This window comes from Manacus vitellinus, unplaced genomic scaffold (genome assembly GCF_001715985.3).
Source record: "Manacus vitellinus isolate BGI_N305 unplaced genomic scaffold, ASM171598v3 scaffold_21_pilon, whole genome shotgun sequence".
NCBI classification, from domain to species: Eukaryota; Metazoa; Chordata; class Aves; order Passeriformes; family Pipridae; genus Manacus; species Manacus vitellinus.
The window spans coordinates 4,489,250-4,502,835 of NW_021939546.1; the positions used below are offsets into that span (position 1 = coordinate 4,489,250).

The following is a 13,586-nucleotide window of genomic DNA, read 5'->3' on the forward strand; positions in this document are numbered from 1 at the left end:
TCCATATAAATGAGTATAAGGACTATATCCAGTAAAAATTGCTCATTCTGCACCATTCCCAATGAGCCAAATCACCTTCTTTCCAAAGAAGAGGATCCAAAACCATCAGCTGAGCCAGGTTCATCCTGCTGGCCCTGGGTGATGCTGGGTGGCTTCACATCCTGCACTATCACAGTCTAGCTCCACCCTGCACTTCCAGCACAGTGTCCAACATTTTGGCCAGACAAGTCATTTAAATAATTCATTATAATAATAAAACCCCTTTAAGATATTTACTGTAGGGAACTCCCAGCATTTTGTATGGGTTTAAAAGTTTCAGATCAAATTAAACTGAGCATGTTAAAACCATTCTTATATTAAAATAAATCACCTCTGAGAAGTGCATTGGTTCAGTAGGATCTTGGATAGAAGTTCCACTCTTCCACAAATACAACCAGCTTCCAACCATTTAAAACTCATCAAAAGCAGTAATCATTTCTCCTAATTTTCTCATTTCCATTCTAGGTTCTCGTATGCATCAAGTAGTTGAGGAACAACATCTCAAGCAGTTTAATAAGTCAGTTTTTATGACTAGTATTTTTTTTTTCCCAAGTGCAGGACTGGTTCATGAAAGGTGATTCCACCTCTACCAGAGCACAAGCTGGATGCCACCTCCACTATGGGGCTGGGCACCTCCTGCCAGCCCCCACCTGCCTCAGCTACGGTGGCCAAAGCTCCTGCACAGCAGCACATAGTGGGCATTCCATAAGCAAGGCAAAAATCCTCAAGGAATAAAAATAAAACAAACAAACAAACAAAAAGACAACAAAAAACCCCACCCCAAAACAAAACGCCCAAATCCCAAAAGAACCTAAAAAGACCAAGTGACTTCTCCCAACCAGCCTCAAAACTAATTAAATAACCCAAATCAAGGTTATAACAGACCAATTTCAATTTATCTACATTAATTCCTTCATAAATACAGGAATTTTTGAGAGAAGCCACGTTGTTAATGACATATTCTCTACAATACCCTGTTCTTGCCCAGGCTGTGCCTGGTTCCCAACGTGCCATGTCTGTCGGCACGGTAGGATGAGTTTGATATCATGGGCTAAAATTAAAATCTCTTTTGCTAATCAGTATTAGAGAAGACACTGAAGGCACTTCCTCATATCAAAGGACAACCAAACTCATTTCCTTAAGACGAAAAAAAAAAAACCCAGGGAGAAGCCATTCCTGTGTGTCCACACATGGCCATGACTACACCCGAATTCCCAAGATTAGGTAAATATTTTAAACCAATACAATAAGTCCTGGTTTTGTGAGGCCTGACACCTTTCCAGGTTAATTCGAGCAGGGCAGCAGACCCTGATTTCCAGGGACACACCAAGAGGCAGCCCGATTTCTGCCTGTCATCTCGGGAAGGCCGGGAGCTGCCTGGTTCATGTGCTGGCAGTGCTGCAAGCCCGAGGTTGGATGTGGTTCTGCCGAGACAGGCCCTGCTGCTGCCACCAACGGGCCATAAAACCAAAAAAAATATAGATATTCTGATCTCCTTGGCCCTGAAGTATCTATTCTGCTAAAAAAAAATGCAATTAAAGTAATCCCTTCCTGCATTTTACTCCAGAAGGCATTAAAAAAATAAATGATAAAAAAAAAGAGCTTTACATATGGTCGAGACAGACGGCATTGGATAAAATTCCTGTAATGCCCAGAGGCTTTTCCCACACAGGATCAGACACAGTCTCCCAACGCTCCCTGAAGCATCTTGTGCCTGAGCCCATATTTCCTTCACATTTCCTTTTTTATTCCAATAAGCCTCAACCCAACACCCACCCCCCTTCCCCAGAGCCTGCATCTCCAAACCAGTGCCACGACATTGCAAAAATCACTTTAACTTCCAATTTCCTTGTTTCCTACTGAAATGATGCTCCTCCATCCAGCTAAAAACACCAAACTCCATCAGGATGCACAGCCCAGGTCTGAAAACACCCTAATTCATCCCCTGTGCATCACGTCAGGCTGGGAACCAGGGTTTCCAGGCAGAGGATAAAATAATCCTTACAGGATCCCCAATTCCGGCCAACCCACCCTGATCTGGGCTCTGGAGGAACCAGCAGGTCCGTGGACCTGCTCAGGGTGTTTGCACACCCTGAGCTGCCTACACAGGGCTGGGGATGGAACTGCAAATAATCTGATGGGCTTGATATTATATCACCATCCGCCAGCTCCCCGGCAGCAGGCAGGGAGCTCTGGCTGGGCTGGGATTAGGGGGAGGGGAGGATTTAATTTTTATTATTATTATTATTTTATTTAGGAAAGAGAAAGGATCCCCATAGACAGGTTCAGTGCATCCTCCACCGTGGCTTCACAAACTCCAGCCATCCCGAAAGACACGCTCAGCTCATCACCTACCTTCCATCATGGTGGCAGAATTGCATTCCTCAATTTCCAAGGAGCCTGAAAAAATACAGGAGAATACGATCCCGGTTACCAGCCACTCAACGTCAGCCCTTCGCCAACCAAACGCCTCCGACGCCGGGCTCGGTTCGCTGCCAGAATATCACGGAGGATAAAGCAGGAATGCTGGCGCTAAGGGCAGGCCATGGATGCTGCTGTGCCTGTATCACCTCCAGGATCGCATCACGGAGGATGCTGAGAGAAAGGGAGGACGAGCCGGGCTCGGCTCCGGCGCAGCCGATGCCTCCCGCCCCGCACCTCCTCACATGCGCGCTCGCTCCCGACACACCCCCCGGGAACACACCAACCTATTTCCCATATTTTTCCCCCCCACTTTCACCAAAAGCATAACCCCTCTCCTACCTCGTGACGCACTTCCCCTCCCTTAATCCTATTGCAGCGGCCGGGGGAGCCAGATTAATTACCGGGCGCTGTCAGATTAGGAGCGTGCGGGGAGCCCGGCTGGGAATAGGGGGAGAATAAATCAATCCCGGCTGGATAAGGCAGCGGAGCTCGCTCCGGCACGAGGGCTGTGAGCGCGGGTGCTGGGCCCTCCTCGTCTCTCCCGCAGCCATTCAAGGGAGAAATCCATCGGCTGACGTCACATCGCCAGCAATTAGCCCCGAAAGGATGATGCGGGAAGAAATTTCTCCCCGACTGGCTCCTAACAGCGCCCGGGAATTAATTTCGCATGAAGAGAAGCCTAAGCATCTCCGGAGCGGGGAACAAAAGCGGCTGGGGAGGGAGCGGGGGGGCTGCAAGAGCCGAGCCAGGCTCTGCCTGGGGACCCTCCATGTCCCCTCATCAGCTGATGCCCGAAGAGATGCCACCCAGCACCACCCTGTCACCCCATTTCTCTGCCAGCCACAGCATCCAGCCTCCCCGAGCCCCTGCCAGCCCCGACGGGGTGTGCGACCCTCGCCACCTTCCAAACAGTTCTCAGAGCTGCTGCAGGAGCAGGGGGAGCCCGGCTGGAGGCACGGGCAATGCCAATGTAGGAGTTATTGGGACACTACTGGGATTATCCAAGGAAATGCAAGATCTTTAACCAGCTCCAAGAGTCCAAGCTTTTTTTGTTTGATTGGTTTTTTCGAGTTTTTTCTTGTTTGTTTGTTTTGTTGATTTTTCCCTTTTCTTTTTTTTTTTTTTTGTTGTTGTTGTTGTTATTGTTTTTGTGGTTTTGTTTGGTTTTTTTGCTGGCAGGAAAGATATTGTAAAACTCACTCTTGTCCTGAAGCAGTTCCCACTCTTGGCTGCAGGAGCAGAAGGTGCATCTTTGGCATCCTTATCCCAAACAGCACCCACTGCTGCAAGGGACAGCAGGGAAAGCCCCATCCCAGGGGACAACCAGGATCTCTCTCCGAGGGCACCACCGCATTCCGGCACCCGGCAAAAACCGGGATCAGGACCATCAACACCAACCTGCCCGATGGATGAGCTGCCTCCCCCTCTCTGCTGCCTGCTGGGCACAACAGTGGCGTTTTAGGGACAACCAGCCCGTTTCAGCGCACTCAAATGTGGCTTTTCAGCGTGACCTTGTATCAGTAATGGAAACTTCACTTCTGCCTCTCACTGCGCATCAGCATCTTTAGGATCATCCCAGTCAGCCACATGTGTTTCTCAGGACTTCACTCACAAACAGGGAGAGCAACACTCACATAATTTTCCCCATTAAAACAAAAAACAATGGTTTTCTCCATTAAAAAAAAAAAAACAAACAACATCAGTTCCCCCCATCACCCCCCCACATTTTTCTGCAATTAAAAAAACCCTAAATATTTTTCCACCTTCAAAAATTAATCTAAAAGCCAAGCAACTCCAAGGGTGTGGATACACCAGTGAGGAGATGTGCTTCAGCACCACAACAGGGTCTCCAGATCAAGTGTCTCCAGCACAGCCCTCACCCACCCCAGCTGGTGAGAAATACCACAGCACCCGGAAAAGGGATGCGATTATTTAACAGATGGTTCCTTAATCCACACAAGGAGCTCCTGTGACCCGCCTGCACTGCCTGTGCTTCCAGCACAGGGAAGGGTGCCCAGTGCTTTTAGGAATTCCGGTTGTAATCCCAGGGCAAGCAAAAAGCACTGAATGTCACCCTGCTGTTCCTTGAGCCCAACCCCAGAACTCCCCAAGGAGCCAGGCTGGCACACATGGCAGGATGCCCCAGTGTTGAGCACACACCTGCAGTGTCCAAACCCCTCCTGGACACACTAAAATAACTTATCTTCCAAAACTTCATACAGCTGCTGCACAGCAGGGCACAGTCCCTGTATCCCCATCTCTGGAAGTGTCCAAGGCCAGGTTGGATGGGGCTTGGAGCTACCTGGAATAGTGGAAGGTGTTCCTGCCCATGGCAGAGGGTGGAAAAAGAGAAGCTTTAAGGTCTCTTCCAACCCAAACCAATCTGGAATTCTATGATCCCACATCCCAGTGGCTCCACTGCCAGCTAGGACAGACCCACAGCTCCACAGCATCACAGTTCCTGTGATGTTCCACAGGGCTGATATTCCTTAACCAAGTAAGAAGAACCATGATACCCCCCTACAAATGCCCTCCCAGGCTGGGCAATGGGTCAATAAGTTTTTTTACCAAACTGCCCCACTCAATACTGGGTTTGGGCAGTTTGCCACTGGCACCTACTACCTGAGCACAGCTGAGATCCCTCGGCTACTGCTCATCCCAGTGCAGCTCCAGCTTTCCTTGGCTCTGCAGGATGTTCTTGGCCTTATGAAAGCCTTCCTGTCATGTGGCAAGACCGAAACTCACCTTCCTCAGGGCAAAATTAACCCCAAACTAAGGACACCACAAACCTGCTCCTGGCACAGGCTCTTCCCAAAGGCAGGTGGCACAGGGACAGCCAGGTCCCTGGCAGAGTACACCCATGTCCCCAGGGAGGGCAGTGTGCCAGCAAGCCCCTCTCTGCTCAAGGTAAAACTGATATTTACAGATTTCCAAATTATTTCCAACCCTTCTAACTGACACAAGGACAATTCTCAGCAAAAACACTGGAAATCTCGGGCAGCTCCTGAAGGAGACACGTCAGGAAACTGCCAGCAAACAGCAACAGATGAAGCCAAGGGCCTTAAGATTAAAAAAAAAAATAAAAAATAAAGAGGCAGCAAATGAGTCACCGGAGTGCATTACTCATACCCCAGCACAGTCATGCTGGAGGTCCATGTGACAGCGGAGCGGAGGAGCCCGGCTTGGCCCCCGGCCGCAGGGACACGGTGGCCCCGGGGCGGGCGAGCAGCGTGGAGGGGGATTTGCTAAATAAAACCCCAATCCTTCAGCCTCATCCTCACCCAGGATCTGGCCTTGGCAAATCCTCTGGCATTAAGGACAGCCAGGGGGTTGTTTACATCTCCCCATACATGGTCCCCCAACCCTTTCGCTAACCCGTAATTAAACCTTTGCTAAGAATAAGCTCATCCTTTGTCTGCTCCTGGTGGGAATGCTGGGGACAGACCCCCAGCCCCTCCTTACTGAGAGCTCCCATCACCACGGTATTGAGGACTGCTCCCCCCTCACCTGCAAAATAGGCTTTCCAGAAAAGGTCAGCCATTTGCTTCTTTTCCTGTAAAACCAAGTTTATAGGAGCCATGGGCAGGGACACCTTCCACTAGCCCAGGTTGCTCCAAACCCCATCCAACCTGGCCTTGAACACTTCCAGGGATGGGGCAACCACAGCTTCTCTGGGCAACCTGTGCCAGGGCCTCACCACCCTCAGGGAAGAATTTCTTCCCAATATCCCATTTATCCCTGTCCTCTGGCAGTGGAAAGCCATTCCCCCTTGTCCTGTCCCTGCAGACCCTTGTCCCAAGTCCCTCTCCAGCTCTCTTGGAGCCCCTTTAGGCAGTGGAAGGGGCTTTAAGGTCTCCCTGTAGCCTATTTACAGGATTCCTTACTCAAAACATATCTCCCCACAAAGAAGGCTGTGAGACATAAGGCATCACCAGGAGCACCTCACCCAAGTCTCCAGGAGCTCAGGAGGGCATGGAGGTGGATCATCCTATCACCCAGGTCCCGAGCACCAAACGCCCCTGCACATACCCCTCAGATGCCACTGCCTGTGAAGCAGAACCCAAAGAAGCTCCATCTGGAGATGCTCCTGGGACCACCCCACACTTGTTTTGCACAGCCAGAGCACTGCATGTGCATCCCATATCTCCCGACAGGAGCAGGGCTGGACCAGCCTGAGGAGCTCATGGGAACAAGCCCTGCCAGCCCCCATCTCATCCCACGGGGAACAGGAAGGACCATGGATGCTCAGTGCTGGAAGGAGGAGTGGAGCATATCCCATGTTCCCTGCCCAGTCACAGAGCCCTCTCAGGATGCAGCTGCTCCTAGTTCCACAATGGAGCCTGTTACCTTCTGCTGTAGTAGTTTTTTGCTCTATTCACCCTCAGTTTTCCCACTGAGCCCTTCCCACCTCAGTGAGCTGCTCCAAGGAGAGATGCAAGGGATGTAGGAGCAAGCCCTTACCCCTGGGACATATGAGGGAGAGAAGGAGACCTAGATGGGGTTCCTGCTTTCCCAACAGCACTGGGAAAAATATATTTATCGTACATTTGAAGGGAGACTCAGTGCACCAGGCTGTTCTCTGAATACAGAGAGCAGCAAAATTCCATCATGGAATGAGCTCCCCAGGGAAGCAACACAGACCCAGCACAGAACAGGCATATACTGTCCCCCTTCCCCCCAGCACCTGCCCCCAGGAAACAGCCCCATGGGGCACCCTACAAGGTGCTTTTCACCCCCAAAATGCTCTAGACCTCACCAAGCACCCCTGAAGAGCCCAGCCCACACTGAGACCCAGCACAGCAGCATCCCACAGGACCCCAAACCATACCTGACATGAGAAATCCCCTAATGAAGGCCATGGCACAGTCACAGCAGGGTAGGAGAAGGGCAGTAGTTCCCCCAAAACCAAGTACAGCATCTTGTGGGACCAACAGTATCCACTATTGACCAGGCAGGACGGGTCGCACCCACCCCTGTGCCAACAGCCCTGTTAAGTGCCCCCCAAAACTCACATTTTGGCAAGCAGGGCTCCTCTGCCAGGTGGCAGCCATGGCACAGAGTTGCTGGTGGAGTGGAGACACAATGGGCACACACAGGAGGGGTTTAACACCACCAGAGCCAGCTCTGCCTTATTTGCCAGCTTTCATGGAAGTGGAGGTAATGGGGCTGTGCCCCAGGGTGCAAAGACAGGATGGGAACCCTCCACACATGCTGGGAGCTGCTCCTGCCAGCACTACCAAATTCCTGCTCCCCATCACCACAAATCTCATGGCAACAAGGCACCACAACCACAAACATCCATCTACCAGCAGCCACCAAAACCCACCTCCACCAGCTCAGCAGGACATCCCTGCAGGCTCCACACAAACACCCACCTTCCTCTGCTCCTCCTCTTCCTCTCAACAGTGCCTCCTACACCAGAACCTTTCCCTGTCCCTCCCTAGATAACTGGGGGCTAATCAGGTAAATCACCAGCACCTCAGCACCACACCCTGATGGGGACAAGGTGCAGCTGCCCTGGGATGCTCCAGAGTATTGTTAATTGATTATTTTTTTTTCCACAAAGAAGGAATTCAGGAACAATGACAAAGTCCTCATATGCCTCACAGGCATGGGGGGTTGCAGCCAGCACCTCCTTTCCACACCACATGTCTCACCCTAAATATTATTTAGCCAGTTTAGGATCGGATCACTGAGGGCATCAGTGTTTTCAGGACGGGAATGGCCCCTCCGTGTGCTCCCAAGTCCAGGTGTGGGTCACCACTGCACCCTGGCTCCTGGCACCTCACCTGGCTGTGGGAATCCCACTGTGAATCCAGTGTCCCCATCCCACTGGAGAACAGGAACTCAGTATATCCCCTGAGCATTCACGGACAGAGGAGCCCCAAAAATACCATTTCATTCAATTCAGCCCCAAACGGCATTAATTTCATTGGAAAGGCTGCACCCCAAGCAGGAAAGTGGGGGTCGGTGGCACACAGGGGCCAAGCTGGTGCCAGCTTCCGAATGGAAAATAAATTCTGGAGGAACAGAACACAGTGTTGGCTGTGGGGATTTCAAGGAAAATTCAATCTTGGGGGGCTTCTCCCTGGAGTGCTGGGGGAAGGGGTGAACCCAGCCCTGGGTGCCCCTGGGTGCCCCTGGGTGCCCTTCCCATTATGATGGGAAACCCCACTGGAAGATAAACTGGGAATTTTTGCCCTGGTCCAAATCCAACCCTATTCCAAATATGTGTTTCCCTCGAGGTGTGATGGCTGATTAACTACAAACAGTTTAAAAACCCGACTGCTCTGACCATGCAGGAGCACATATGTTCCTGTCCCGGAGAGTACCAGGGCTCGGCTGCATCCTCATGGGAATAAAATCAGCCCAATTCAGGTCCAATACAGCCCAGGACAGGCGAGAGCCCCGTTTTGCACATGGGTGGGTGCAGTTTGCCCAGGATTTCGTTGGCACAGGCCCCCTCGAGGTGCACACCCCACTCCCCTCCCCAGCCAGCACCCCTCACGCTGCCTCTTGCTGACAGTTTCCCACCTCAGACTGATTTTTTTTTTGGAAAATGGGGAGATTTCAACCCAAATAGCTGAGAATGAAGTTATGGAGAAAAATATATAATTTTAACAGTGGAAATATTCTTCCCACTCTTCTGCTGCAAAACTCTCCCACCTCTGTGAAGGCAGAGGGACTCTCAAAGGTGAGCACCCCAACACAGTCCTGGAGCCACTGCCTCTGGCTGTGCAGGGTTCCAGTTGTGCAGGAATCCAGCCATGAATGGTTTTAATATGCAAGAATCCAGCTCTGCACAGCTCCAGCTGTGCAGGCACTCACTTATGTGGGGATCCAGCTGTGCACAAGCACCATCTGTGCTCAGCACCCAGCTGTGCAGAACTCCAGCTGTGCACCATTCCAGCTGTGCACAACCCTGGCTTGCACAACCCTGGCTGTGTGGGACTGCAGCTGGACACGTCTCCAGCTGTTTGGGCCCCACCACAAACCGTTCCAGCTGTCTGGGGGCTCCAGTTGTGCATGGCGCCAGGTGAGCCGCACCCCGACCGCGTGTGTGTCCCTGCAGAGCATGTCCCTGCTCTGTGTGTCCTTGCAGGGCATGTCCCTACAGCAGACACTCCCCATTCCCGCCGTGCATATCCCGGCGGTGGAGTTTCCCGGTGCTCTGCGCTGTGCAGCGGTCGGGAGCTCAGCAGATGGAGCTGTGCAGCTGTGCATGGACAGGATGGGGCTGTACAGATGTGTACGGGCAGGACGGGGCTGTACAGATGTGCAGGCAGCACATGCACAGCTGGTCCTGCTGTCCCCCATGTGTCGTCCCTGCCCCAGCACCCCTGCAGCCCCCAAAACAGTGCCAAACCACAGCTGCACCAGCGGTCAGGAGCAAGGGGAGCGTTTGGCCCCTCTTGCATGACTGTGCCACCAGGACAAGTTCTGCCCAGTTCCCAGCATGTGAATCCCAGTGCTCCCAGCAGTAAGTCACAGCATGGGCAACCCCATAACACCGAGGAGTGTCCCAGGAGACCCCACTCTGGACTGATATGGAGGCTGCAGAGCCCATCCTGCCCCCGCAAGAGGGGGGTCATCCCACAGTCCCTTGTGAGCCAGAGCTCTGTGATCCCAAATGTCCTCAGCACTGCAGTGAGAGAATCGGTGGCAGCATCAGACAGAGATGACAGAAATACCCCCCACAGAGCAAAAACCATGCAGCAAGAGCAGGGCTTAGGGTGCCTCTGGGGAAGGGAGCACCTGAGGACAGGAAGCCCTTGGGGACAGGGAGACCCTGGGGACAGGGAGCCCTTGGGAACTGGGAGACCCTGGGGACAGGGAGCCCTTGGGAACTGGGAGACCTTGGGATTGGGCTCCTTGTTTCATCCCAAAAGGGATATTTGGGAGAGCTAAAACACCTAAACACATCTTGAACCATATCAGCTGGACCACAACCTGCCCTGTCCTTTGTGGCCAGCCCTGGGTCCCACTGCTGTCCCCGTGCCAGTCCCAGCTCCAGGCTTCACACGAAGGTGCCGGTGCTGGGAGAACTTGGCTCCGTTCCAGCGCCGCAGACCCGATAAAATCTGCTCTTTGTGCACCAGCCCCCAGCTCCTTCCTGTTTTTGACTGCAAAACTGTCAGTGCTTTGCATTTTCATTTCTCTTTTTTCATCTGTAGGACCTTTAGGCGAACTCTGCACCAGTGGTACCCAAATATCCTCGGTGAGCAAACCACTTCCGGCACTTTGCAAATCCTTACGGTTGGATTTATAACCTGGGAAATGCTCTGTCCTGCTGGCTGGCACACAGAGGGACATGGGGCTGTGGACCACGGGCAGAGAATCATAGAATCACTGAATTGTTTAGGTAGGAAAAGCCCTCTGAGTCCATCAAATCCAGTCATTCCCCCCCAGCACTGCCAAGGCCACCACTACCCCATGTCCTCAAGTGCCGTATCCACACGGCTTTTAAAGCCCTCCAGGGATGGGGGACTCCATCACTGTTCTGGACAGTCCTTTTCATGGAGAAATTTTCCCTATTATCCAAACTAAACCTCCCCAGTGCAACTTGAGGCCATTTCCTCTTGTCTTGTCACTTGTCCTTTGTTCCAGCTCTGTCTTACATCACTGGGCAGGTGGGAACACCCACACTCATCCCTAATTCCTATGGACTGGGGGGAAAAAGCCCGTGGAAATCCAGCCCCACCTCCAGTAGTGCAGCCTGTGCTCCATGGGAAACAGCAACAAGGCTGGTTTATTATTTTATTTCTCTGCATCATGGTTTCCATGAACAACTCCGACCTCCAGGTCAGAAGTTTCCTGGCAGCGCCGGGGGCTCTGCGGGACCCTTGTCCCCACGCCCTGGGCAGCTGGAAAGGACCCGCTCTGCTCCCAGTGCTCATCCCCAGGATTGACGCCTGTGGGTGGTGGAAATCCCCCTGAAATCCCAGCTCCATGGCCTCAGCAGGAAACTATGTCCTTGGGGACAAGGACAGCTGCCACTCGGGGGCTGTGGGGAACATCCGTCATTGACACTGGCAGCATGGAGGGGACAGGGTGTGCATCTGTGTCCAGGGAGGCTGGAGGTCCTGAGCCCCTCCACACCATCCACCCCGCGCACCTCAGCCCCTCCAGGACCTGCTGGGGGGTTGCTGGAAGTGACTGGGGAGACCACCAGGGAGGGGGAGCAGGATCCATCAGCCCTGTCTATCCAGGCCACTCTGGAGCAAGGAGGGAGCACAGCATTGCTGCCTCCACACCGACGTGCTTCCCATGCTGAGCAAAACCATGCAAACCCCACAGGAGCTCTGGATGTGAGGATGGGGAAGCAGAGCCAAGGCATCATCATCATCCCCCCAGGAACTGAGGAAACTGAGCCAGCAAACCACCTCCTACCTGAACCGGGATTTCCCACACCAAAAATGGAAGGGAAACAGAAGGAATCTGGGTTGGTTTTGCAGCATAAAGGCCACAGGAGCATTTTTCTGCTGCTGCTGGGAAGGAGCAGGGAAAGGCGTCTGCTCGCAGCACCAGAACTGTGCTGCTGCATTCCCCTGTTCATGAGGAAGCTACTGCCTGGCAGAACTAGGTCATGGAAAACGGACAGGAATAAAGTAAGGGAAGGCTGGAGGGGAGGGGGTGTGGGCAGAGGGGAGTGGGCCAGGGCAGAACCCCCATGCTAGCCCTGCAGCCACGGACACCACCGGGCACATCATCTCCCCTAACACACCTCTGGATGCAGAGCGGGTGCTTCACCTGCAGCCCCAGCTCTGCTGTCTATCCTGCTTAGGCACCTTCCCCACCCAGAACTGCCAATGTTTTTCCAGCCCAATAACCCGTTTCCCATCTCTGCACATTGCCGGGAGCTGTGGGTACAGTGCTGGCCACAGCAGGACACAGCCAGCACAGCAAAGGAGCATGGAAAGGATGTGAAGAGGGGAATGGTTTTAAACTAAAAGAGGAGAGATTTGAATTAGAGATTAGGAGGAAATTCTTCCCTGTGAGGGTAGGGAGGCCCTGGCACAGGTTGCCCAGAGAAGCTGTGGCTGCCTCATGCCTGGAAGTGTCCAAGGCCAGGTGGACGGGGCTTGGAGCAACCTGGGGCAGTGGGAGGTGTCCATGGCAGGAGGTGGAACTGATGAGTTTTTAGGTCCCTTCCAACCCCAACCATTCTGGGATTCCATGAATTCATTGGGAGAGAAAGTACTATTAACCTCCTGGCATGGTGCTGGGAGAATCCCCTGAGAGGTGCTGGCATCGGCCGCCAAGCCCAGGGTGAGCTGAGGCTGAAGCCCCTTCCGCTGGGATAGGAGGGATTTTCAGGAAGGTGGGCTGGCAGTTGCTGCTGCCATGGAGTGCTGGGTGGGAAAACAGATGTGGGATGAGGGATCCACACTTGCTTTCATGTGGCTTCACTCTGGAGCCAGCGAATCCAGGAGAAGCTTGTGGAGGCTCACACGATGCCACAGTAGGAGCACCGCCGGCCTTGCCACAGCGAGGGCAGCAGAGTCCCCGTGTCCCCTCAAGTGCCTGTCAGCAGGATGTTTTTTTACTGGAAAGTTGGTTGTTTTGGGTCAGGCCAGGACATGAAAGTGGCCTGGGGGCCGTCCTGGTGCGCAGCCATCGCTTCCTGTCTGTGCGCGACTTCCTGTCGCCGCCACACCGGCCCCGCCAGGAAGGCCACGGGCCCCAGCCCACCATGGAGGGTGGCCGTGCCCTCCGGACACAGGAACCCTCCTCTTCCTGTGCGTAAGGCAAGGGCTCCTCCGTGTCCACTGGGATTGGGCTGTGGGAGGTTCTGGGTGTTGGCCATGTGAGGGTTCTAGCTTTGGCTGTGGGAGGATCCTGTGTTTGAGCCACAGGATGGTTCTGGGGTTTGGCTGTAGGAGGGTTCTGGGTTTTGGTATTTGAGCCACAGGATGGTTCTGGGTTTTGGCTGTAGGAAGATTCTGGGTTTTGGGCACAGGACACTTCTGGGTTTCAGTTGTGGAAAGTTCTGGTTTTGGCTATGGGACAATTTTGGGGTTGACTGTGGGAAGGTCCTGAGTTTTGGCTGTAGGAGGTTCTGGGTTTCAGCTGTGGGAGGTCCTGGGTTTTGGCTATGGGATGGTTCTGGGTTTTGCCCAAGG

At 53.1% G+C, this 13,586-nt stretch overlaps 1 protein-coding gene across 1 annotated transcript in view; it reads right to left on the reverse strand.

Moving 5' to 3' along the window:
* The window catches only part of SGIP1 (SH3 domain GRB2 like endophilin interacting protein 1), a 51,759-nt gene extending 49,053 nt beyond the window's left edge, over nt 1–2,706 (reverse strand). The window contains 1 exon segment of the mRNA XM_018072367.3: nt 2,395–2,706. Coding sequence (XP_017927856.3) covers nt 2,395–2,404 — 10 coding nt within the window. The 5' untranslated portion in view covers nt 2,405–2,706.
* Nucleotides 2,707–13,586: the final 10,880 nt, after the last annotated feature.